The sequence below is a fragment of the Mesoplodon bidens genome (genome assembly GCF_964165515.1).
Source record: "Mesoplodon bidens genome assembly, chromosome: 16".
Lineage (NCBI taxonomy): Eukaryota > Metazoa > Chordata > Mammalia > Artiodactyla > Ziphiidae > Mesoplodon > Mesoplodon bidens.
In genome coordinates, this window is record NC_138173.1 from 33863824 (window position 1) to 33891324 (window position 27501).

The 27501-nt window shown below is 36.8% G+C and overlaps 1 protein-coding gene across 1 annotated transcript in view; it reads left to right on the top strand.

Annotated features, from left to right (window-relative positions):
• Positions 1-27501, top strand: part of NECAB1 (N-terminal EF-hand calcium binding protein 1) — a 280254-nt gene that overhangs the window by 59150 nt on the left and 193603 nt on the right. Inside the window, exon 3 of the mRNA XM_081258474.1 lies at positions 4754-4862. Coding sequence (XP_081114600.1) covers positions 4754-4862 — 109 coding nt within the window. The remainder of the gene's footprint in view (positions 1-4753; positions 4863-27501) is intronic.

The following is a 27501-nucleotide window of genomic DNA, read 5'->3' on the forward strand; positions in this document are numbered from 1 at the left end:
AAAAACTACAAATAGAACTACCATATGACCCAGCAATCCCACTACTAGGCATATACCCTGAGAACACCATAATTCCAAAAGAGACATGTACCAAAATGTTCATTGCTGCTCTATTCACAATAGCCCGGAGCTGGAAACAACCTAAGTGTCCATCATCGGTTGAATGGATAAAGAAGATGTGGCACATATATACAATGGAATATTACTCAGCCATAAAAAGAAACGAAACTGAGCTATTTGTAATGAGGTGGATAGACCTAGAGTCTGTCATACAGAGTGAAGTAAGTCAGAAAGAGAAAGACAAATACCGTATGCTAACACATATATACGGAATTTAAAAAAAAAAAAAAAAGTCATGAAGGACCTAGGGGCAAAACGGGAATAAAGACACAGACCTAGTTGAGAATGGACTTGAGGATATGGGGAGGGGGAAGGGTAAGCTGTGACAAAGAGAAAGAGAGGCATGGACATATATACACTACCAAATGTAAGGTAGATAGATAGTGGGAAGCAGCCGCAGAGCACAGGGAGATCAGCTCGGTGCTTTGTGACCGCCTGGAGGGGTGGGATGGGGAGGGTGGGAGGGAGGGAGATGCATGAGGGAAGGGATGTGGGAACAGATGTATATGTATGACTGATTCACTTTGTTATAAAGCAGAAACTAATTAAAAAATAAAAAAATAAATAAAAAATTAAAAAATAATAATAAAATAAAAAGAAAAAAGAAAAAAACTATTGGCCTGTATTTTTTTTTTCTGGTGGTGTCTTAGCCTGGTTTTATTATCAGTGTTATGGTGGCTCATTAAAATGTCCTTGGGAGTGTTCCCTGCCCTTCAATTTTCTGTAAGAGTTTGAGAAGAATTGCTGTACATTCTTCTTTGTATGTTTGCTAGAATTCACTTGTGAAGCCATCTCGTCCTGGACTTTTATTTGTAGGGAGTTTTTAAATTACAGATTCTATTTCAATTCTAGTGATCAGTCTGTTCAAATTATCTATTTCTTCTTGATTAAATTTTGGAAGGCTGTATGTTTCTAGAAACTTGTCCATTTCTTCTAGGTCACCAAATCTTTACATATAATTATTCATAGTATTCCCTTCTGTTTTTTTTTGTTGTTGTTATTCTGTAGTATGAATTGTCATGTCTCCTTTTTCATTTCTTATTTTGTTTATTCGGGTTTTCTCTCGTTTCTTCTTGGTGAGCCTGGCCAGAGCTTTGTCAGTCTTGTTTATCCTTTCAATGAATCAACTCCTGGTTTTACTGATTTTTTCCTTTTTAAAAAAATTTTTATTTTACTCTTTTCCTCTCTAGTTTTTATTATCTCCTTCCTTCTTCTGACTTCAGGTTTTGTTTTTCTTCTTTTTCTAATACTTTTAACTGGTTGGTTAAGTTGTTTATATAAGATTTTTCTTCTTTTTGGAGGAAAGCCTGTATTGCTATAAACTTCCCTCTAAGAACTTCTTTTTCTGTATCCCATAGACTTTGTATGGCTGTGTTTTCATTGTCATTTGTCTCAAGGTATTTTTTAATTTCCTCTTTGATTTCATCATTGACCCATTGGTTTTTTAGAAGCATGTTGTTTAATTTCCATGTAATCATTTTTTTCTCATTTCCTTTTCTGTGGTTAATTTCTAGTTTCATATTGTTGTGGTCAGAAAAGATGCTTGAGAAAATTTCTATAGTCTTAAATTTGTAGAGGCTTGTTTTGTGCCCTAGTATGTGGTTAATTCTAGAGAATGTTCCATGTGCACTTGAAAAGAATGTGTAATCTGTTTTTTTGGATGTAATGTTGTGAAAATATCAATTAAGTCTAACTGTCCTATTGTATCACTTAGGATCTCTGTTGCCTTATTGATTCTTTGTCTGGAAGATTTGTCCATTGTTGTGAGTGGGGTGTTAAAGTCTCCTACTATTATTGTATTCCTGTTAATCTCTCCCTTTATGTCTGTTAGTATTTGTTTATATGTTTGGGTGCTCCTATATTAGGTACATATACGTTGATAAGTGTAAAATCCTTTTGTATCTATCCTTTTATCATTATATAGTGTGCTTCTTTATCTTTCTTTATGGCCTTTGTTTTAAAGTCTATTTTGTCTGATATGAGTATTGGGACTCCCACTTTCTTTTCATTTCCATCTGCATGAAATATCTTTTTCCATCCCCTGGCTTTCAATCTATGTGTGTTATTTGCCCTAAAGTGCATCTCTTGTAATCAGCATACTGTACACTCTTGTTTTTTATCCAACCTGCCACTCTGTCTTTTGACTGGAGCACTTAGTCCATTAACATTTAAGATAATTATTGATAGACATATATTTATTGCCATTTAAAACCTTATTTTCCCATTGATTTTGTATTTCTTCTTTGTCCTTTTTTTTTTCCTTTTGTTTTTCCTTTCATCATTTGATGATTTTCCTTTTGTATTATACTTATGTTCTCTTTTTGGTTTTTGTGAATCTATTGTGTGTTTCTGACTTGTGGTTACACTGTTTTTCAAGTATGTTAACTCCTTCCTATATATACTTTCCTTAGACTGGTAGTCATATAGGCTCAAACACATTCTAAGGAAAAAGAAATCCACATTTTCTTACTCTCCTCCCCCACATTTTATGGTTTTGATGTCCTCTCTTACAACTTCATGTTCTTCTTTTTGCTATTCATTGTGGTTTTCATCACAGAAAATGATGTCATCATTTCAAAATCAAAATGTGTCATCACATTTTCTTTCACAGAAAATGTTTTTGATTTTAAAATATTTTGATTAAAATTTAAAACATTCTGATTAATTTTGATTAAAACATTTCATTAAAATGTTTGAATCTGTGTACTGGCTTCTTTAAGTGATTTATTTTCCAGTTGTAATTGTCTTTTTCTTATAGATTCTTACTTCTTTTCTATTTAGAGAAGAGCTTTCAATATTTCCTTTAGGGTAAGTATAGCATTGCTGTATTCTTTTAGTTTTTGCTTGTCTGGGAAGTATTTTATCTCTCCTCTTCTAAAGGGTAATCTTAATGGGTAGAGTATTCTAGTTTGCAGATTTTTCCCTTCCAGGACTTTATATATATATCTTGACACTTGCTTTTGGCCTACAGCATTTCTGTAGAGGAATCAGCTGATAGTGTTATGGGGGTTACCTTGTAATTAACTCTTTGCTTTTCTTTTACTGTCTTTAGAATCTTCTCTTTGTCTTTAGATTTTCCCATTTTTATTATAGTATGTCTTAGTGTAGGTCTGCTTTGGTTTACCTTGTTTGGGACCCTCTGTGCTTCCTGTACCTGGATATATGTTTCCTTCTTTAGGTTTGGGAAGTTTTCAGCCATAATTTCTTCAAACATATTTTTGATCCCTTTTTGCTTTCTTTCCTTCCTGGAACCCCTATATTGCATAGGTCGGTATAGTTTATATTATCCCATAGGTCTCTTTTATTTTTATTTTATTTTATTTCTTTTCTTTTTTTTTTTTTTTGCGGTACACGGGCCTCTCACTGTTGTGGCCTCTCCCGTTGCGGAGCACAGGCTCCGGACGCACAGGCTCAGCGGCCATGGCTCGTGGGACCAGCCGCTCCGCGGCATGTGGGATCTCCCCAACCAGGTCATGAACCCGTGTCCCCTGCATCGGCAGGCGGACTCTCAAGCACTGCGCCACCAGGGAAGCCCCTCATAGGTCTCTTTTATTGCTTTCTTCTTTTTTTTAAATTTGGCTTTCTGTCTTCTGTCTTGATTGGACGATTTCCATTATTCCTTTTTCCATTATTCCAGGTCACTTATTTGTTCTTCTTCATTATTCATTTTGCTATTCATTGACTTTAGCTTAGCTTTCATCTCGGCAAATGAGTTTTCTAATTTTTCTTGGTTCCTCTTTCTAGTTTTTAGTTTCTTTTTTCTGTACTCTGCATTTCCACTGATACCCCTTCTTTATTCCTTCAGTATTTTCATTATCTCCTGTTTGAAATCAGTGTCTATCATATTGAAGAGGTCTGCTTCATCGTTTCTTCTTTCAGGGGAATGCTCTTGGTCTTTTAACTGGGAGTGGTTCCTCTGCTTCATTTTGCTTTTATTTCTCTCTGTGAGTTTAGGAGAAGCAATTATGTACTCTGGTCTTGGAGTGCTCTTTATACGTGGGAGCATCCCTGTGTAGCTTGTATGGATTTAGTATATTTGGTCTGAGGACTTTTTTTAGTATGCACGCCTGGCACCTCTTTCCTCAGCATGTGCTGGTCATTATAGCCTTGATAGGAGGTATGCAGATTTGGCTGCTGGTGCCCAGTCCTGGGGTTCTCAGTGGTGGCAATGGCTCAGCAATGGCCCTGGGATACAGGATGGGAGCAGAGGTGGCTCACAACTACTCCTGGAGTTTGGGCAGGTGGCAGTGGGAGCTCTCAACCACTCCTGGGATCTGCAAGGGTGGCAGTGGTGGCTTGCAACCACTCTTGGTTTGCAATGACTCCTGGTATCTGGAAGGGAGGTGGCAGGGGCCCACAACTACTCCTGGATTCCAAGAGGGAGACGGCAGAGACCCATGACCACTCCTTGGGTCCGGGAGGGAGGAGGTGGGGTCCTGTGACCATTCTTGTGTCTGGGTGGGTAACTATTTTTATTTTAAACACCTGAAATTGTTCTTCCTTTTTGAATACATGTATGCATGCACAAACAAACCTGTTCAAGCATTTGAGCAAAATGTTAAAAATTAAAAGATATAATAACAAACAAATTTGAAATGATTTGCTTCTCTTTTGTTTGCTCTTACTATTTTAGATGATGGAAAATTGTCCTTTGAAGAATTCAAAGCATATTTTGCAGATGGTGTTCTGAGTGGAGAGGAGTTACATGAGCTCTTCCATACCATTGATACACATAATACCAAGTAAGGAACTTTTTTTTAATCACTACATTCTGTAAACAAAGTAGAGGGGGCATGAACAAGTACATACGAATGAAACAGAGAGGGAGTAAAGCTGCAGAGAACACATTTTGTAACACGCCTATGTTCAGTTCTGAGATAGCGTCTAACAATCGAAATGCTGTGAAAAACTGAATTTTGAACTGGAAAATAAAGATTTTCTGTAGGGAGTTCTCATAAAGAGTTTGCAGAATTAAAACAAAGCATAGGTTATAAATAATTCTAATTCTGCCATTAATAAGAAAGTAGAATTTTACCTTGTTTCTTAGATTTCATCTCAGTTTGCTTCATTTAAAAATTGTCCTAAAAGTCCATTTTTATATTACTGTAGTAAAGTAGGAAATTGCAGCAATTATCTGGACAATTCAGATGTGCTGAACTCCAAATCAGTGTTACCTGTAGGTAATGCATGACACAGAATTTTCTCTGAACAATCAATGTATATAGTGATCTACTTGATTTATTTTCAAATCTAGCAAAATAAAATATGAGCTCTGAAAATTTGTAGGTTTAGCTGGTGGATTTTTTGAGTCATTTTACAAGAAATGATTTACTTAATTTTTAAAATTTAAAGTGCTTTATTATGTTGCACTATAGGTGCAGCTATGATTACATTTCTAAAAAATATTTGTTTCTCATGATGAAGCAAAATATTTTAAGAATATTATTTATGTGACAAAAGAGGAAAATTTAACTTGCAAGTTAAAGAGGAAATTTTAACCAACAAGATATATTTTCAATGTTTTCTTTCTTTCTTTCCAAATATTTTCAAAGCAGTTATGTCACTATATTTAAAGTGATACAAGGAAAAAATATATAATGAAAAATATTCTACCCAACAAGGTAACATTCAGATTTGAAGGAGAGATAGTTTTAAGACAAGCAAAATCTAAAAGAGTTTGGTGCCACTAAAATGGTTGTACAATAAATGTTAAAGGGAGTTCTCTAAGTGGAAAAGAAAGACCACAACCAGAAATATGAAAATTATGAAGGTAAAGATCTCATTAGTAAAGGAAAATACACAGTAAAGGTGGTAGATCAATCCCTCACAAAACTAGTAGACAGGATAAAAGACAAAAGTAGTAAAATCTTCTAATCCACCATAAGTAGTTAAGGGATATTTTTTAAAATGCAAAATGTGAAATAAAAAATATTAAATGTTGGGTGGGGGTGCAGGTCTGTTAGAATGCATTTGAACTTAAGAGATCAGTAAAGTATAATTATCATGTATGTGTGCGTGTGTATATATATATATATATATATATATATATATATATATATATACACACACACACACATATATATATATAGTTATATATAAATCTCATGGTAACCACAAACACAAATCTATAATAGATGCACTCACAAAATAGGGAAAGGAATCCAAAAATAACACTAAACATAACATCAAGTCACATTGGAAGAGTGCAAAAGAAAAAGGAAAGAACAATAAAGAACTATAAAAATGAACTGAAAACAATTAACAAAATGACAATTGATACATACTTATCAATAACTACTTTAAATGTAAATGGATGAAATGCTCCAATCAAACAACACAGAGTGCCTGAACGGATACAAAAATAAGACCCATAAGTATGCTGCCTACAAGAGACTTACTTCAGGTCTAAAGACACACAAAGACTGAAAGTGAGGGGATGCAAAAAAGTATTCCATGCAAGCGGAAATCAGAAGAAAGCCAGGGTAGAAATATTTATATCAGATAAAATAGACTTTTAAACAAAGACTGTAACAAGAGACAAAGTAAGACATTACATAATGATAAAGAGATAAATCCAATAAGGAGATATAACATTTATAAATATATTTAAATCCAACATGGGAGCACCTAAATATATACAGTTATATAAACTAAATAACTAATGAGTCACTGAAGAAATCAAAGAGGAAATCACACAAATGAAAATAGAAACAGAACAATCCACAATCTATGGGACACAGCAAAAACAGTTCTAAGAGGGAAGTTTATAGAGATACAATCCTACCTCTGGAAAGAAGAAAAATCCCAGAGAAACAGCCTAATCTTACACCTAAAGGAACTAGAAAAAGAAATGCCAACAAAATTTAATGTTAGTATGAAGAAAGCAATAATAATGATCATAGGAGGAATAAATGAAATAGAGACTAAAAAAGAGACAGAAAAAAACAATGAAACTAAGAGATGATTCTTTGAAAAAATAAACAAAATTGATAAAACTTTAGACAGACTCATCAAGAAAAAAAGAGAGGTCCCAAATCAATAAAATAAGAAACAAAAAAGAAGTTACAACCCATGTTATAGAAATAGAAAGGATCATAAGAGATTGCTATGAACAATTATACACCAATAAAATGGACAACCTAGAAGAAATGGATGAGTTCCTAGAAACATAAATCTCCCAAGACTGAATCAGGAAGGAATAGAAAATATTAACAGACCTATTACCAGTAATGAAAAATAATCAGTAATAAAACAAACAGAAGTTCAGGACCAGATGGCTTCACAGGTGAATTCTCTCAAACATTTAGAAGAGTTAATACCTATCCTTCTCAAACTATCCCCCCCAACAACAACCAAAAAAAAAACTGAAAAGGAAGGAATGCTTCTGAACTCATTGCAAGAGGCCAGCATTACCCTGATACCAAAACTAGACAAAGACCCCACAGAAAAATAAAATGATAGGCCCATATCTCTGGTGAACATAAGTGCAAAAATCCTCAACAAAATTTTAGCATATTGAATTCAACAATACATTAAAAGGATCAAACGCCATGATCAAGTGGGATTCATCCCAGATTTATCCACCAGATGCAAGGATGGTTCAATATCTGCAAATCAATTAATAGGATACACCACATTAACAAATGGAAGAATAAAAATCATATGATCATCTAAACAGATGGAGAAAAACTTTCAACAAAATTCAACACCAATTTATGATTTTAAAAACTCTCAACAAAATGGGTATAGAAGTAATATACCTCAACATAATAAAGGCATAAATAACTAATGCACAGCTAACATCATATTCAACAGTGAAAGGTTGAAACTTTTCCCACAAAGATCAGTAACAAGAAAAGCATGCTCACTCTACCACTCCTATTCAACATAGTACTGGAAGTCCTAGCCACAGCAATTAGACTAGCAAAGGAAATAAAAGTATTCAGATTGGAAGGAAGGAGTAAAACTGTCATTGTTTGCAGATGACATGATACTATATATAGAAAATTCTATATAGTATAGATAATATATATAGAAAATTATAAAGACACCACCAAAAAACTACTAGAACTTTCAATGAATTCAGTAAAGTTGTAGGATAAAAATTTAACATACAGAAATCTGTTGCATATCTGTACACTAAGAACAAACTATCAGAAAGAGAAATTAAGAAAACTATCTCATTTACAGTTGCATCAAAACTAATAAAATACCTCGGTATAAATCTAACCAAGGAGGTAAAAGACCCATTTGGAAAACTGTAAAACGTTGATGAAAGAAATTGAAGATGACAACATACAAAGGGAAATATATACTCTGCTAAGGGATTGGAAGAATTAATATTGTTAAAATGTCCATGCCACCCAAAGCAATCTACAGTTTTAGTGTAATCCCTATCAAAATACCAATGGTAATTTCCACAGAACTAGAACAAATGATTCTAAAAATTCCCTGGAAACACAAAAGACCCTGAATAATCTAAACAAGTTTTTTTTTGTTTGTTTTTTTTTTTTTTTTTTTTTGCGGTATGCGGGCCTCTCACTGTTGTGGCCTCTCCCATTGCAGAGCACAGGCTCCGGATGTGCAAGCCCAGCGGCCATGGCTCACGGGCCCAGCCGCTCCACAGCATGTGGGATCTTCCCGGACCGGGGCACGCACCCATGTCCCCTGCATTGGCAGGCGGACTCTCAACAACTGCGCCACCAGGGAAGCCCCTCTAAACAATTTTGAGAAAGAAAAACAACACTGGATGTATCCCACTCCCTCATTTCAAACTATACCTCAAAGCTACAGTAATCAAAACAGTATGGTACTGGCATGAAAACATAGATCAGTGGAACAGAATTCAGAGCCCAGAAATAAACCCATGTTTATATGTTCTATTAGTTTACAACAAAGGAGGCAAGGACATACAACAGAGAAAAGACAGCTTCTTCAATAAATGGTGTGGGGAGAACCAGACAGATACTTGCAAAATAATCAAACTGGACTACTTTCTCATGCCATATAAAAAATATACTCAAAATGGATTAAAAACATAAATGTAAGGCCTATGGTTTACCATAAAACCCTTAGAAGATAACACAGGCAGTATGCTATTTGACATTAGTCTTAGCAATATTTTTTTGTATTTGTCTCCTCAGGCAAGGGAAACAAAAACAAAATAAATAAATAAGACTACATCAAACTAAAAAGCTTTTACACAGTGAAAGAAACTATCATCAAAATGAAAAGGCAGCCTACTGAATGTGAGAAGATATTTTCAAACTATATATCGGAAAAGGAGTTAGTATCCAATATATACAAGGAACTCATACAACTCAACCTCAAAAAAACAACCAAGTAAAAAAAGGCAGAGGGCTTGAATAGATATTTTTCCAAAGAAGAAATAAAGATGGCCATCAGACACATGAAAATATGCTCAAGGTCACTAATTATCAGCAAACTTCAAATGAAAACCACAATGAGCTATCACCTCACACCTGTCAGAATGGGTACTTTCAAAAATACAACCAATAGCAAATGTTGGTCAGGATGTGGAGAAAAGGGAAACCTTATGCACTCTTGGTGGGAATGCAATTTGGTACAGCTACTATGGAAAACGTAGTGTAGAGGTTCCACAAACAATTAATGATAGAACTACCATACAATCTAGCTATTTCACTTCTGAGTATTTTTCTGAAGAAACAAAATCAAAAAGATGCATGCACCCCCATGTTCACTGCAGCATTATTTACAATAGCCAAGATTTGGAAGCAACATAAGAGTCCATCAATAGATGGATGAATAAAGAAGATGTGGTATATACATACAATATAATACTATTCAGCCATAAAGAGAATAAATGTTTGCCATTTGCAACAACATGGATGGACTTTTGGAGGATATAATGCTAGGTGAAATAAGTAAAATAAGAAAGATGAATACTGTGTGATATCACTTACATGTGGAATCTAAAAAATACAACAAACTAGTGAATAGAACAAAAAAGAAGCAGACTTACAGATGTAGAGAACAAAATAGTGGTTACCAATGGGGAGAGAGGGGAGAGGGTCAATATAGGGTTGGGGGACTAAGAGGTACAAAATACTATGTATAAAATGAATAAGCTACAAGGATATGTTGACAGCACAGCTAATATTTTATAATAACTGAAAATTTGTTAAAATTGTGAATTGCTATGAGTCATGGGGATGAATTGTACTGCATGGGGAATACAGTCAATAATATTGTAATAACATTGTATGATGATAAATGGTAACTAGATTTACTGTGATCATTTTGTAATGTATAGTAATATTGAATCACTATGTTGTACACCTGCAACTAACATAGTCAATTACTCTTCAACATCAAAAGAAGTGTTTTCACTTATCAGAAAGCCAGCATGTCTACATTTTTCAGTCAGTTAGAGGAATACATGAAGAAATTAGCATAATTCCTTGTAGAAGAGATTCACAGCACAGGCAGGGGGAAAAATCCCCTGGAAGCAAAAATGATTCTTCCAGTATAGCAATTTAGAGTTCCAGATTGTCAGGATAGACCAAACAGTAGACCAGATGGAAGTTTTGCTGTTATATCAGACAGTGAACATAAAGGAAAGTTTCCCAGGGCCTGCAGATGGAAGCCTGTGATAGAGATGGACAACTGATGTCTTCAGATCAAGTGTTCCTTATTCCAGACTCAAATAATTTTTTTGGATGCTGAGCACTGGGATTTCAACCCAGTACTTGTTAAATCACTGAAGCACACCAAAGCAAAAAAATAAAAAATAAAAAAATTACCACCTACAAAAAATCATAGTCCATCTTGAGCTAGATTTGAAAGTTTAAAATTTTCTTCCTTAACCTAAAATGAAATTTTTCTCTCTAAAATTTCACTTAATTTGTTCGATTTGTTAGGGCCATGCAGAATATGAATATTTTATAACAAGTCTTTCTAATATTTGAAGACAGCTTTTATGCACCAATAATGAGATAAAGTCCCATAATAATTGGAGAGTAATAATATCAAAGGGTTTGTTTTAGATGATAGAATTTTATTCCTTCTGAAACAGGAAAATTTGTTCATCTTATATTTGTGCATAACAGTTAAATTTTAAAGCTTGATTAGTTGGTTGATGAAACCGCCTTCTCCCTTGAGCTATCCATTACCCTCCTTAAGTAGACACATTTTATGGGCATTAGGAAAAGGAGGCAGGATCAGTACCCATGGAATAAGTATTTAGTAGGTTGGTCTGAAGACCAAAGCCTGCACTGCATTATGACTAGAAAGGTCATTCCAATTCCAATAGCTCCAATAGTGGGTAAGAGAGATCTCCCTATTAACGTAGCCTATACATCTTCAACTAGCACTGAAACTAAGAGAGCAGCACCAAGTGCCTGGAGGATAGGGCAGGCCCCAGTCCCAAGTGCTAAGCTAAAGAAATATGGCATGACTTAGAGCCATGAAATCAGAAAATGGAAAAAGGTGGGGTAGCTGCATGTCAAGAGAGCACAGTGAAAATCAAAGTCCAGAGAATAACAGGCTAAAGTGTGGTGGACACACTCGGTGTATCAGGGTTGAGTTTTAGCAATATAGATTGGGCAAAGGAACACTGGCAGAAGAGTACTCCAAGTATTCAGACAAAGCCCAAACTGCCCATGAGCAAACTCTCAGAGAACAAAGAGTCCAGATGGAGCATTTTATGATCAAGACTTACCTGTTAGAACCAGATGGCGGGCTGACCTCTGTTCAGGCATTAAGTTACCTCTTTGGCATAAGCAGACAAAGCCCAACAAATGTATACTGTTTTCCACAGAGAGGCACAAGTTAGCTGACACATGTGGTCAATGATGTCAGTTTAGCATGCTTATATGCCAAATGAGGCATGGCGCCAGAGGAGCCAGAGATACTAAGGAGGGAGAGAATAATATTCTTTTTATAGATTTTCCTCAACTTCTCCTAAGCCTTACTTAGCAGAATTTACAGCAGGGCAGAAGATGTACTAGGCAGGACTTTACTTGTTGTGGGTGACAGAAACATAAATTAAGCTGGCTTAAAGAAATAATTATCTGGTTCATGTATCTGAAAAGTCCAGAGGTAGGCTTCATATGTGTTGGAGCAAAGTGCTCAAACAGTGGTGCTGGGAATCTGTCTATCATCTCTCACCTCTTATTTCTCTATGTTGGCTATTCTTTTGTGCAGACTCTTGTTGAGAGGTCAAGATGGTTACGAGAGGCTCAAAGTTCATATTGCCACCACCTTGGCAAACCCCAAGAGGCTGGTTTTCTTTCTGAGTAGTACCAGCAAAATTCTGGTCTTGAATTATGTTAGCCTGGCTTGGAGCTCATGCACATCTCTGGAAAATCACTGTTTTCAAGGAAAAAATAAAGTGAAAAGGAACCAAGATGCTGTTATCAAAATAAGGGGGAATAAATTCTGGGCAGGCAAAACTTGAGTCCTGTGTAGATCAACTAACCACCTACTCAGCCTCAAAGACTTCCACTTACCATCTCATATTTTAGAGGACAAGGGACTTGATAGAGTTTGAACTCCAGAGAGTTCCTACAAAGTGTGGAGTCAATCTGGAAAATCTGAAGCTATCTATATGGGAAAAGATTGAAGCCAGGGAGAAATCTTTGTTTTAATAGGCATCCTAGTTCCATTGAGCCATGCAGGGCCCTAGCCCTCTACACCTGCCTCTCTTCTTGACCATCTGATTGTGTCTATTCTCAATGTTCCTGTTTTCCCATACTCCACTAGAATCATGCCTATAATCTCCCTTCTTTTTCCTTATGGTCCTACCAAGTCTCTGTATTTGCAGATACTGCAAAAAACTTAGGCAGACTTAGTAAGTAACACCTGGTCTTTATTCTCTTAGTATTTCTCCATAATCACCTAACAGATTTTCTGGGCAGTTGTCACATATCACATTATCCTTATTTTTTTAATTTAAAAATTAGAAAGAACTGAGTATATAACTAAGAGAAGCACTATTTGATTACATCCTATAGAGGTATACTTTTTGCCACATTCTTAGAGACTGAAAATAGAAGTCTTACAACTTTACCAGGACTCACTCTAATCTATACCCAGTTCTCCAGTTATTGATTCCATTTCATCATTGGAACTAACTTGTAGCCATCAAATTTCCTTATTATTCACTCAATTTTTAAATGTGCCTTTCACTCCAATAATTTCTGAAATCTGTTTATTTTCTTTGAGCATATCTAGCTCATGAAGATATGGAGAGAATAAAACAAGCAACTTCCTAACAGTTACATTTAAAATTCTTTTCCTTCCTGTGAAGGCATTTCATTGGCACCACCACAATTTCTTCCTAAATCAGACCATTCCACAATTTGCATCGCTGATTGGGGCTGAGGACTCTTCCTTTTGTAGGGAGAGTGAGGAATCAACAAAGTCTACTTTATAATTAAGAAGACTAGCATAGTTTGGGGATTTATAAAGAAGACAATTTTAAGGAGATTTTCTTTAAAGTGACAGGAAATGGTTTCTCCTTAGTTATAACTGCTGAAAAAATAATTGGTTCTAATTTTCTCTGACAAAGATGGTAAACAAGCCAAATTTTGTATCAAGACAGTATGTATATAATTTCTAAAAAATATGTAATTTCTAAAGGAAATGTTTAATTTTTAATTAAATAGGGAAATACATTTATTGAATGGCTATATGGCAGACGCTTACTTGCATCATCTTATTTAATCTTCACAAAAAACAAATAACAAGGTATTATTATTATTATTATTATTATTATTATTCACAGCCTACAGTTAAGGAATCTGACACAGAAAGTTAAGTGATTTGACCAAGGTTACACAGACAGTAGTGTTAGGCCTGGAGATTATTTCATGGCGGCCTGAAAACAAAACTCAAAGCTCTTTCCATTGTCATGCCACCTCAGTAAATTTTCAGATTTTTAGCTATTTATTTTGTATATCAGAAATCAAAAGGTTCCAAGGCCAGTTTTTAAACTCACTTTCAGGTGTTTCATTCTTGATGAAAATGTGCTTGATTCTTTCCAGCAGTAGAATATATTTGGATGTACAGTATAGAGGTAATTGCTTTAATTGCTGCCTTTATCTCTCCTCTTTTTATATCCATTATGTACGATTTTTACAGTGTGGGAGTTGCTACAATGTAGCAATGTTATTCTTTTTCTCTGTGGATGTTATTTTCTTTCTTGGAACATTTCCCTCCCTCCATCTTACCTTTACGTTTGGAATTCATCTTGTGCTTTTGGACTTACTCCTCTTATTACTCTCCATCCCATCACTCTGCACTTGCCTCATTTTCTCTATTGTTCTTCAGAACACTCACAGAGTTTTACTGTTTCAATTAGTCATTTTTATTAAAGACTTTTGCTTCCAAACTTTTTCAGATATTTTATATTTTTAATATTATATAGAGAATTATTCTCTGCTTGTCATCTCTTCTTCCCAATAAAGAACTTGAATTCTCTTTTTATCTTTTTTTAAAAATAAATTTATTTATTTTTGGCTGTGTTGGGTCTTCATTGCTGCACATGGGCTTTCTCTATTTGCGATGAGTGGTGTCTACTCTTCATTGTGGTGAGTGGTCTTCTCATTGCAGTGGCTTCATTGTTGTGGAGCATGGGCTCTAGGCACGTGGGTTTCAGTAGTTGTGACATGTAGGCTCAGTAGTTGTGGCTTGTGGGCTCTGGAGCTCAGGCTCAGTAGTTGCCATACACAGGCTTACTTGCTCCTCGGCATGTGGGATCTTCCCAGACCAGGGCTCGAACCCATGTCCTTTGCATTTGCAGGTGGATTCTTAACCATTGCACCACCAAGGAAGTCCCGTCTTTCAATCTTAACTGTACTCTGTCTTCCCATCAGCCATGATAAAATTGCTAATGGTGAAGCAAAATCTATTACTGCTTGAAATAAAAATTGTCTACTGAGGAATCAAGGAAAATTATTTATTCACCTAACTGCAGTGTTCTTTCTTACCTTGCCAATACCCACCAAGTGGGTGAAATCAAATCAATAAAATGTTAACCCCAATCTTTAAAAAATATGTGATGCTCACTTCTTCGACAAGTCATCTCTCATCTCCCTTGTCCAATGCACCAATAAATTCTGTCCTTATTCCTCTCCAGTTTATTAATCCTATGAATCCATCTATTCCCTTTATTGTCACCACGTTCCCTAAATACCTGCTTTCTCTCTTTTACAACTATACTATTCTCAAAAATGATCTGTTTGATGGAAGAGTTACAACTGTTTTTCTCTGTGACATCTTGAGATTTTAAAATTCTTGAAATAAATACAAATAACCTGAAAGTCATTGCTTACTTCTTAAACGAATATTTTTACAGAACAATTTCTTTAGGAAAATACTTTGCCTCCACAATAAAATTTATATAAATAACATATGCTTCCTATAAAAAAGAATTCAAACAATATAGAAATCATAAGAAAGAGCAGAAAAAAAACATTTGAAATTTCACCACCTTGAGATAGCTACCCATAGCATTTGGTTACCATTACTTTCAATGTGTGCATTCAGTTTCTTTGTATTTTTGTGTTTTTTTTCCACAAATGACTTTATTTTATTTTAATGTCTTTATTGGAGAAAAATTGCTTTACAATGGTGTGTTAGCTTCTGCTGTACAACAAAGTGAATCAACTATACATATACATTTATCCCTATTTCTCCTCCCTCTTGAGTCTCCTTCCCACACTCCCTATCACACTCCTCTAGGTGGACACAAAGCACAGAGCGAATCTCCCTGTGTCATATAGCTGCTTCCCACTAGCTATCTAATTTACATTTGGTAGTGTATATATATCCATGTCACTCTCTCACTTCGTCCCAACTTACCTTCCCACTCCCCATGTCCTCAAGTCCATTCTCTACATCTGCATCTTTATTCCTGTCCTTCCCCTAGGTTCTTCAGAACCATTTTTTTTTTTTAGATTTCATATATATGTGTTAGCATATGGTATTTCTCTTTTTCTGACTTACTTCACTCCGTATGACACTCTCAAAGTCCACCTACCTCACTGCACATAACTCAATTTTGTTTCTTTTTATGGCTGAGTAATATTCCATTGTATATATGTGCCACATCTTCTTTATCCATTCATCTGTTGATGGACACTTAGGTTGCTTCCATATCCTGACTATTGTAAATAATGCTGCAATGAAAATTGTGGTACATGACTCTTTCTGAATTATGGTTTTCTCAAGGTATATGCCCAGTACTGGGATTGTTGGGTCGTATGGTAGATCTATTTTTAGTTTTTGAAGGAATCTCCATACTGTTCTCCATAGTGGCTGTATCAGTTTGCATTCTCATGAACAGTGCAAGAGGGGTTCCCTTTTCTCCACACCCTCTCCAGCATTGACTGCTTGTAGATTTTTTGATGATGGCCATTCTGACTGGTGCGAGGTGATACATCATTGTAGTTTTGATTTACATTTCTCTAATGATTAGTGATGTTGAGCATTCTTTCATGTGTTTGTTGGCAATCTGTAAGTATTCTTTGGAGAAATATCTATTTAGGTATTCTGCCCATTTTTGGATTGGGTTGTTTGGTTTTTTTTTTGATATTGAGCTGAATGAGCTGCTTGTAAATTTTGGAGATTAATCCTTTGTCAGTTGCTTCATTTGCAAATATTTTCTCCCATACTGAGCGTTGTCTTTTTGTCTTGTTTATAGTTCCTTTGCTGTGCAAAAGCTTTTAAGTTTCATTAGGTCCCATGTGTTTGTTTTTGTTTTTATTTCCATTTCTCTAGGAGGTGGGTCAAAAATGATCTTGCTGTGACTTATGTCATAGAGTGTTCTGCCTATGTTTTCCTCTAAGAGTTTTATAGTGTCTGGCCTTACATTTAGGTCTTTAATCCATTTTGAGTTTATTTTTGTGTATGGTGTTAGGGATTGTTCTAATTTCATACTTTTACATGTAGCTGTCCAGTTTTCCCAGCACTACTTATTGAAGAGGCTGTCTTTTCTCTGTTGTATATTCTTGCCACCTTTATCAAAGATAAGGTGACCATATGTGTGTGGGTTTATCTCTGGGCTATCCATCCTGTTCCTTTGATCTATATTTCTGCCTTTGTACCAGTACCACACTGTCTTGATTACTGTAGCTTTGTAGTATAGTCTGAATTCAGGGAACCTGATTCCTCCAGCTCTATTTTACTTCACAATTGCTTTGGCTATTTGGGTCTTTTGTGTTTCCATATAAATTTTGACATTTTTTGTTCTAGTTCTGTGAAAAATGCCAGGGGTAGTTTGATAGGGATTGCATTCAATTTGTAGATTGCTTTGAGTAGTATAGTCATTTTCACAATGTTGATTGTTCTAATCCAAGAACATGGTATATCTCTCCATCTGTTTGTATCATCTTTAATTTCTTTCATCAGTGTCTTTTTTTTTTTTTTTTTTTCTTTTTGCGGTATGCGGGCCTCTCACTGTTGTGGCTCTCCCGTTGCGGAGCACAGGCTCCGGATGTGCAAGCCCAGCGGCCATGGCTCACGGGCCCAGCCGCTCCGCGGCATATGGGATCCTCCCAGACCGGGGCACGAACCCGTATCCCCTGCATCGGCAGGCGGACTCTCAACCACTGCGCCACCAGGGAGGCCCTCATCAGTGTCTTATACTTTTCTGCATACGTGTCTTCTGTCTCCTCAGGTAGGTTTATACCTAGGTATTTTATTCTTTAAGTTGCAATGGTAAATGGGAGTGTTTCCTTAATTTTTCTTTCAGATTTTTCATCATTAATGCATAGCAATGCAAGTGCATTCTGTTTTAATCACAGAGAACTACTTTCTTTTGACTTTCTTCTCTTCCACTGTCTACCCCTAACCCACTCCTCATAACCAATCTTCACCAGCACCTAAAGTGTGATCTTCTGCATTTTTTCCATGCTTGTGTAATTGTATATACATCTATATGTCTCATGAAAGCATTCCCTGACCTTCCTTTTTAGGTTAAATTTCTCACTCTGCCTTCTCTTTGTAATATGTATCTCTTCTCTGCATCTCTTGAATCAGCTACAATTTTATGTTTGTTTTGTGTTTGATTAATGCTCATTTTGCCGGGCCTAAACTTCATGAAGGCAGAGGCCATGGCTCTTTTGCTTTCCACTGATTCCAGGACCTAGCATAGCATCTAGCACATATTACAAGTTCAGTGAGAAGGGAGAGATTTCTCCTACCCCATACCTTATACTATGCATTTTGCTTGATTAACCCTGCCCCTCCCCTCTTCCTAGTAAAGTTTTCCAGGCATCAAGGTCCACTGAACTCCACGAAAAGTAGTGTTGCAATGTGGAAAGAGCTGAGGAACTGGTCAGGGTTAAATCCCCCGACTATCTAGCTATGAGGACTATGGGTGGTCATTGTTCTTCATTGAACTCTAATTTCATTGGCTGTATAATAGAGCCAATATATAAACCCAGCTTTCAAAGTTTAGCAGTAATGTATATAAACACCTGCCATAAAATAATAATTATTAGACTTCCGGGTAAGATGGCGGAAGAGTAAGACGCGGAGATCACCTTCCTCCCCACGGATACACCAGAAATACAGCTACACGTGGAACAACTCCTACAGAACACCTACTGAACGCTGGCAGAAGAGCCCAGACCTCCCAAAAGACAAGAAACTCCCCACATACCTGGGTAGGACAAAGCGGAGAGATTCCCGCACAGAGGATCGGTGCCGAGCGGCACTCACCAGCACGAGGGGCTTGTCTGCTCGCCCGCCGGGGCAGGCGGCGCTGGAAGCTGAGGCTCGGGCTTCGGTCAGAGCGCAGGGAGAGGACTGGGGCTGGCGGCGAGAACTCAGCCTGAAGTGGGCTAATGTGCCACAGCTAGCCGGAAGGGAGTCCGGGAAAACTCTGGAGCTGCCGAAGAGGCAAGAGACTTTTTCTGGCTTCTTGGTTTCCTGGTGCGCGAGTAGAGGGGATTAAGAGCGCTGCTTAAAGGGGCTCCACAGACGGGCGCGAGTCACGACTGAAAGCACGGAGCCCAGTGACGGACGTGGGACGCTGGGGCTGCTGCTGCCGCCGCCAAGAAGCCTGTGTGCAAGTGCAGGTCACTGTCCACACTGCCCTTCCGGGAGCCTGTGCACCCCGCAACTGCCGGGGTCCCGGGATCCAGGGGCGTCTTCCCTGGGAGAACGCATGGTGTGCCTCGGGCTGGTGCAACGTCACGCCGACCTCTGCCGCTGCAGGCTCGCCCCGCACTCCGTGCCCCTCCCTCCCACCAGGCCTGAGTGAGCCAGAGTCCCCGAAGAGGCTGCTCCTTTAACCCTGTCCTGTCTGAGCGAAGAACAGACGCCCTCCGGCGACCTACACGCAGAGGCGGGGCCAAATCCAAAGCTGAGACCCAGGAGCTGTGAGAACAAAGAAGAGAAAGGGAAACCTTTCCCAGCAGCCTCAGAAGCAGCGGATTAAAGCTCCACAATCAACTTGATGTACACTGCATCTGTGGAATACATGAATAGACAACACATCATCCCAAATTGAGGAGCCAGGAGTCAGTGCTGTGCCTCTGAGGTGGGAGAGCCAACTTCAGGACACTGGTCCACAAGAGACCTCCCAGCTCCACATAATATCAAACGGCGAAAATCTTCCAGAGATCTCCATCTCAACACCAGCACCCAGCTTCACTCAACGACCAGCAAGCTACAGTGCTGGACACCCTAAGCCAAACAACTAGCAAGACAGGAAAACAACGCGACCCATTAGCAGAGAGGTGGCCTAAAATCATAAAAAGTCCGCAGACACCCCAAAACACACCACAGACGTGGACCAGCCCACCAGAAAGACAAGATCCAGCCTCATCCACCAGAACACAGGCACTAGTCCCCTCCACCAGGAAGCCTACACAACCCACTAAACCAACCTTAGCCACTGGGGACAGACACCAAAAACAACGGGAACTACGAACCTGCAGCCTGCAAAAAGGAGACCCCAAACACAGTAACATAAGGAAAATGAGAAGACAGAAAAACACACAGCAGGAGAAGGAGCAAGATAAAAACCCACCAGAACTAACAAATTAAGAGGTAATAGGCAGTCTACCTGAAAAAGAATTCAGAATAATGATGGTAAAGATGATCCAAGATTCTATTTCCCAGATCCAAAATCTTGGAAATAGAATAGACAAAATGCAAGAAACAGTTAACAAGGACCTAGAAGAACTAAAGATGAATCAAGCATCGATGAAAAACACGATAAATGAAATAAAAAATACTCTAGATGGGATCAATAGCAGAATAACTGAGGCAGAAGAACGGATAAGTGAGGTGGAAGATAAAATAGTGGAAATAACTGCTGCAGAGCAACATAAAGAAAAATGAATGAAAAGAACAGAGGACAGTCTCAGAGACCTCTGGGACAACATTAAACGCACCAACATTCGAATTATAGGGGTTCCAGAAGAAGAAGAGAAAAAGAAAGGGACTGAGAAAATATTTGAAGAGATTATAGTTGAAACTTCCCTAATATGGGAAAGGAAATAGTTAATCAAGTCCAGGATGCACAGAGAGTCCCATACAGAATAAATCCAAGGAGAAATACACCAAGACACATATTAATCAAACTGTCAAAAATTAAACACAAAGAAATCATATTAAAAGCAGCAAGGCAAAAACAACAAATAACACACAAGGGAATCCCCATCAGGATAACAGCTGATCTCTCAGCAGAAACTCTACAAGCCAGAAGGGAGTGGCAGGACATAATTAAAGTGATGAAGGAGAAAAACCTGCAACCAAGATTTCTCTACCCAGCAAGGATCTCATTCAGATTTGATGGAGAAATTAAAACGTTTACAGACAAGCAAAAGCTGAGAGAGTTCAGCACCACCAAACCAGCTTTACAACAAATACTAAAGGAACTTCTCTAGGCAAGAAACACAACAGAAGGAAAAGACCTACAATAATGAACCCAAAACAATTAAGAAAATGGGAATAGGAACATACATATCAATAATTACCTTAAATGTAAATGGACTAAATGCTCCCACCAAAAGACACAGATTGGCTGGATGGATACAAAAACAAGACCCATATATATGCTGTATACAAGAGACCCACTTCAGACCTAGAGACACATACAGACTGAAAGTAAGGGGATGGAAAAAGATATTCCATGCAAATGGAAACCAAAAGAAAGCTGGAGTAGCAATTCTCATATCAGACAAAATAGACTTTAAAATAAGGCTACTAGAAGAGACAAAGAAGGACACTACATAATGATCAAGGGATTGATCCAAGAAGAAGATATAACAATTGTAAATATTTATGCACCCAACATAGGAGCACCTCAATACATAAGGCAAATACTAACAGCCATAAACGGAGAAATCGACAGTAACACAATCATAATAGGGGACTTTAACACCACACTTTCACCAATGGACGGATCATCCCAAATGAAAATAAATAAGGAAACAGAAGCTTTAAATGATACATTAAACAACATGGACTTAATTGATATTTATAGGACATTCCATCCAAAAACATCAGAATACACATTTTTCTCAAGTGCTCATGGAACATTTTCCAGGATAGATCATATCTTGGGTCACAAATCAAGCCTTGGTAAATTTAAGAGAATTGAAATTGTATCAAGTATCTTTTCCGACCACAGTGCTATGAGACTAGATATCAATTACAGGAAAAGAGTGGTAAAAAATACAAACACATGGAGGCTAAACAATACACTACTTAATAACAAAGTGATCACTGAAGAAATCAAAGGGGAAATTAAAAAATACCTAGAAACAAATGACAATGGAGACACGACGACCCAAAACCTATGGGATGCAGTAAAAGCAGTTCTAAGAGGGAAGTTTATAGCAATACAATCGCACCTTAAGAAACAGGAATCATCTCGAATAAACAACCTAACCTGGCACCTAAAGCAATTAGAGAAAGAAGAACAAAAACATCCCAAAGTTAGCAGAAGGAAAGAAATCATAAAAATCAGATCAGAAATAAATGAAAAAGAAATGAAGGAAATGATAGCTAAGAACAATAAAACTAAAAGCTGGTTCTTTGAGAAGATAAACAAAACTGATAAACCATTAGCCAGACTCATCAAGAAAAAAATGGAGAAGACTCAAATCAATAGAATTAGAAATGAAAAAGGAGAAGTAACAACTGACACTGCAGAAATACAAAAGATCATGAGAGATTACTACAAGCAACTCTATATCAATAAGATGGACAACCTGGAAGAAATGGACAAATTCTTAGAAATGCACAACCTGCCAAGACTGAATGAGGAAGAAATAGAAAATATGAACAGACCAATCACAAGCACTGAAATTGAAACTGTGATTAAAAATCTTCCAACAAACAAAAGCCCAGGACCAGATGGCTTCACAGGTGAATTCTATCAAGCATTTAGGGAAGAGCTAACGCCTATCCTTCTGAAACTCTTCCAAAATATAGCAGAGGGAGGAACACTCCCAAACTCATTCTACGAGGCCACCATGACCTTGATACCAAAACCAGACAAGGATGCCACAAAGAAAGAAAACTACAGGCCAATATCACTGATGAACATAGATGCAAAAATCCTCAACAAAATACTAGCAAACAGAATCCAACAGCACATTAAAAGGATCATACACCATGATCAAGTGGGGTTTATTCCAGGAATGCAAGGATTCTTCAATATACGCAAATCAATCAATGTGATACACCATATTAACAAATTGAAGGAGAAAAACCATATGATCATATCAATAGATGCAGAGAAAGCTTTCGACAAAATTCAACACCCATTTATGATAAAAACCCTGCAGAAAGTAGGCATAGAGGGAACTTTCCTCAACATCATAAAGGCCATATATGACAAACCCACAGCCAACATTGTCCTCAATGGTGAAAAACTGAAACCATTTCCACTAAGATCAGGAACAAGTCAAGGTTGCCCACTCTCACCACACTTATTCAACATAGTTTTGGAAGTTTTAGCCACAGCAATCAGAGAAGAAAAGGAAATAAAAGGAATCCAAATCGGAAAAGAAGTAAAGCTGTCACTGTTTGCAGATGACATGATACTATATATAGAGAATCCTAAAGATGCTACCAGAAAACTACTAGAGTTAATCAATGAATTTGGTAAAGTTTCAGGATACAAAATTAATGCACAGAAATCTCTGGCATTCCTATATACTAATGATGAAAAATCTGAAAGTGAAATCAAGGAAACACTCCCATTTACCATTGCAACAAAAAGAATAAAATATCTAGGAATAAACCTACTTAAGGAGACAAAAGACCTGTATGCAGAAAATTATAAGACACTGATGAAAGAAATTAAAGATGATACAAATAGATGGAGAGATGTACCATGTTCTTGGATTGGAAGAATCAACATTGTGAAAATGACTCTACTACCCAAAGCAATCTACAGATTCATTGCAATCCCTATCAAACTACCACTGGCATTTTTCACAGAACTAGAGCAAAAATTTCGCAATTTGTATGGAAACACAAAAGACCCCGAATAGCCAAAGCAATCTTGAGAACGAAAAACGGAGCTGAAGGAATCAGGTTCCCTGACTTCAGACTATACTACAAAGCTACAGTAATCAAGACAGTATGGTACAGCACAAAAACAGAAAGATAGATCAATGGAACAGGATAGAAAGCCCAGAGATAAACCCACGGACATATGGTCACCTTATCTTTGATAAAGGAGGCAGGAATGTACAGTGGAGAAAGGACAGTCTCTTCAATAAGTGTTGCTGGGAAAACCGGATAGGGACATGTAAAAGTATGAGTTTCGATCACTCCCTAACACCATACACAAATATAAGCTCAAAATGGATTAAAGACCTAAATGTAAGGCCAGAAACTATCAAACTCTTAGAGGAAAACATAGGCAGAACACTCTATGACATAAATCACAGCAAGATCCTTTTGGACCCACCTCCTAGAGTAATGGAAATAAAGACAAAAATAAACACATGGGACCTAATGAAACTTAAAAGCTTTTGCACAGCCAAGGAAACCATAAACAAGACCAAAAGACAACCCTCAGAATGGGAGAAAATATTTGCAAATGAAGCAACTGACAAAGGATTAATCTCCAAAATTTATAAGCAGCTCATGCAGCTCAATAACAAAAAAACAAACAACCCAATCCAAAAATGGGCAGAAGACCTAAATAGACATTTCTCCAAAGAAGATATACAGACTGCCAACAAATACATGAAAGGATGCTCAACATCTTTACTCATTAGAGAAATGCAAATCAAAACTACAATGAGATATCATCTCACACCAGTCAGAATGGCCATCATCAAAAAATCTACAAACAATAAATGCTGGAGAGGGTGTGGAAAAAAAGGAACACTCTTGCACTGCTGGTGGGAATGTGAATTGGTACAGCCACTATGGAGAACGGTATGGAGGTTCCTTAAAAAAGTACTAATAGAAGTACCATATGACCCAGCAATCCCACTACTGGGCATATACCCTGAGAAAACCATAATTCAAAAAGAGACATGTACCAAAATGTTCATAGCAGCCCTATTTACAATAGCCCGGAGATGGAAACAACCTAAGTGTCCATCATCGGATGAATGGGTAAAGAAGATGTGGCATATATATACAATGGAATATTACTCAGCCATAAAAAGAAATGAAATTGAGCTATTTGTAATGAGGTGGATGGACCTAGAGTCTGTCATACAGAGTGAAGTAAGTCAGAAAGAGAAAGACAAATACTCTATGCTGACACATATATATGGAATTTAAGAAAAAAAATGTCATGAAGAACATAGGGGTAAGACAGGAATACAGACACAGACCTACTAGAGAATGGACTTGAGGATATGGGGAGGGGGAAGGGTAGGCTGTGACAAAGTGAAAGAGCGGCATGGACATATATACACTACCAAACGTAAGGTAGATAGCTAGTGGGAAGCAGCCGCATAGCACAGGGAGATCAGTTCGTTGCTTTGTGCCCGCCTGGATGGGTGGGATAGGGAGGGTTTGAGGGAGATGCAAAAGGGAGGGGATATTGGAACATATGTATATGTATAACTGATTAAATTTGTTATAAAGCAAAAAAAATAAATGATAATCTCATAAAAAAAATAATAATTATTATTATTATGATGTAATCTCTAACCTTTTCTTCTTTCCTGTTCATCTTTTTCCTCCAAATTTCTATAAGTATGGTTTATACTTTCATAAGGTACCACTTAATTATATGCCATCTCTTATATTTTCCTAATTGTTTCATGAGCATATTAATCTTTTCTCCATATCTAAACTATAAACTCCTCTGAGGCAAGGACATTGTTCTCACTACTGCAGCAATTACTGTAATACATTCAATAACGACTTTGTTACTTGATGGATTGTTATAGAAGTTGGATATATTCTTTGAGTATAAGAAAGGCATGCAAAGGTACATTGCTTGCGACTTTTAGACTTTAGAACCTGGACAACTGACCACAGAAAAGGTGATGTCACTGACAAATCCTGTTGAATAAAAAAGGAGAACTGACTCTTCTCATTGGGGACAGAATAAATGATAAATCTGGCTTTGGACTCTCAGTTAAACAGTTTCAAAAGTTGTTTCTTTTTTAAAATAGTTATCTACTCCTATGAATTAAAAAACATGAAATGCAATGTTAAGATGTAAATGTGGATTATTTCCTTACTCTAACAGATTCAGAATATGTTCAAATTAAGAATTTCTTTTTGTCCCAGTATATTTAATACATTTATATGTAAAAAAAGTTTTCAATGCTAAAAAATAATCTCCTACTACATAAAATAATATATTCTCTTTTATGATCTTAAAAGCTTTCTCATGGAGAAAAAATAGACTAAATAGCAATAGCTTTTAGCAGTTAAACTGTAATAGGGAGAAAGCTGAGCATGGGTATCAGCTGAACATTATTGTTCTTTTTCATTCACTAATGGATTTAACGGTTTAATTTTATTTTTAAATTTCCCTGGGAACCTATTTTTAATCAACTTTAGATTAAAAACAGTGATTCAGAATAATTAGAAATCTACTCATGGAGGGACATAGAATTTTGATCATTTGCCCAAATAATTTTTCCTCTATCATCCTGTCCTCACTGCCATCAGGTAGAAATTAGTAGATATAGACTTGAGTTTGGCAAAAAGAGTTTCTCTTATCTCTCTTTCTTTCTTTGAATTGTGAATAGTTTCTAAGTGAAAACTCGGATTATCAAACTTGACAATTTTATTCCAGTTGAGATCATTGCTTCCAAGAAATCAGTCATTTTTTACCTACTTATTCATTTATTTATTTAACAAATATTTATTAACCAACTACAATGGGTACCATGTGCCATGTATTATGCATAAATGAATAAATATTACTTTATATTTATGGGAAGCTGACATATTGATTGATAGAAAATTGTTTTCCAAATATCTTATGGGGTGTTGATTTTTTGCAAAAGAGGAGTCAGTGGCTCCTACTTAATATATTTATTAATATTCTATTAATATTTCTATTTCTATGCCTGTCTTAACCTAGGATCTTTACAATAGTTATTTCTTGGTGATAAAATGCAATATAACATGTTCATTACTGTTTGAAAAACCTGTCCTTTAATAAAAATTAGTTTGTCTGAAAGTTATTAGTAGGAGACTAACTTTTAAAAAATGGCTTCAAAAAACCAGAGACTCCTAGGTTATGTGGAAATGAGTCACCTGTCTCACTTTGGCCAAAGGTCAACCATTTAAGGAAATAATATAGACAAGGGAATTGATATATTATTACTTGAAAAATAACTTATCAAGGCTCTTCCTGTGGACTCAAGAATCAAATAGGGAGAATTACAATTTAACCTTTATTTCAAAAGTATAAGTAGAAATAATGGCATTTTATCTACTGTCTCTGGGTCACTGTCTCTGCCTGGTTTCTTTCAATCTCTCTCTTTCTCTCTCTCTCACTCTTTCTCTCTGTCTTGGTCTGATCAATCCCCAAATTTGATGTACAATTGTGTCTATACCAGACTCATAGAATGAATTGTAAGAGCTCTCCAGTTTTTGAATGTTGGTTTTCCTATTTATTCTAAGTATCTCTTGGCAATTCTACTTTTTTTTTAAACATCTTTATTGGAGCATAATTGCTTTACAATGGTGTGTTAGTTTCTGTTGTATAACAAAGTGAATCAGCTATACATATACATATATCTCCATATCTCCTCCCTCTTGCATCTCCCTCCCACCCTCCCTATCCCACCCCTCTGTTGGTCACAGAGCACCGAGCTGATCTCCCTGTGTTATGCAGCTGCTTCCCAGTAGCTACCTGTTTTACATTTGGTAGTATATATAAGTCCATGCGACTCTCTTACTTCATCCCAGCTTACCATTCTGCACCCCCACCCT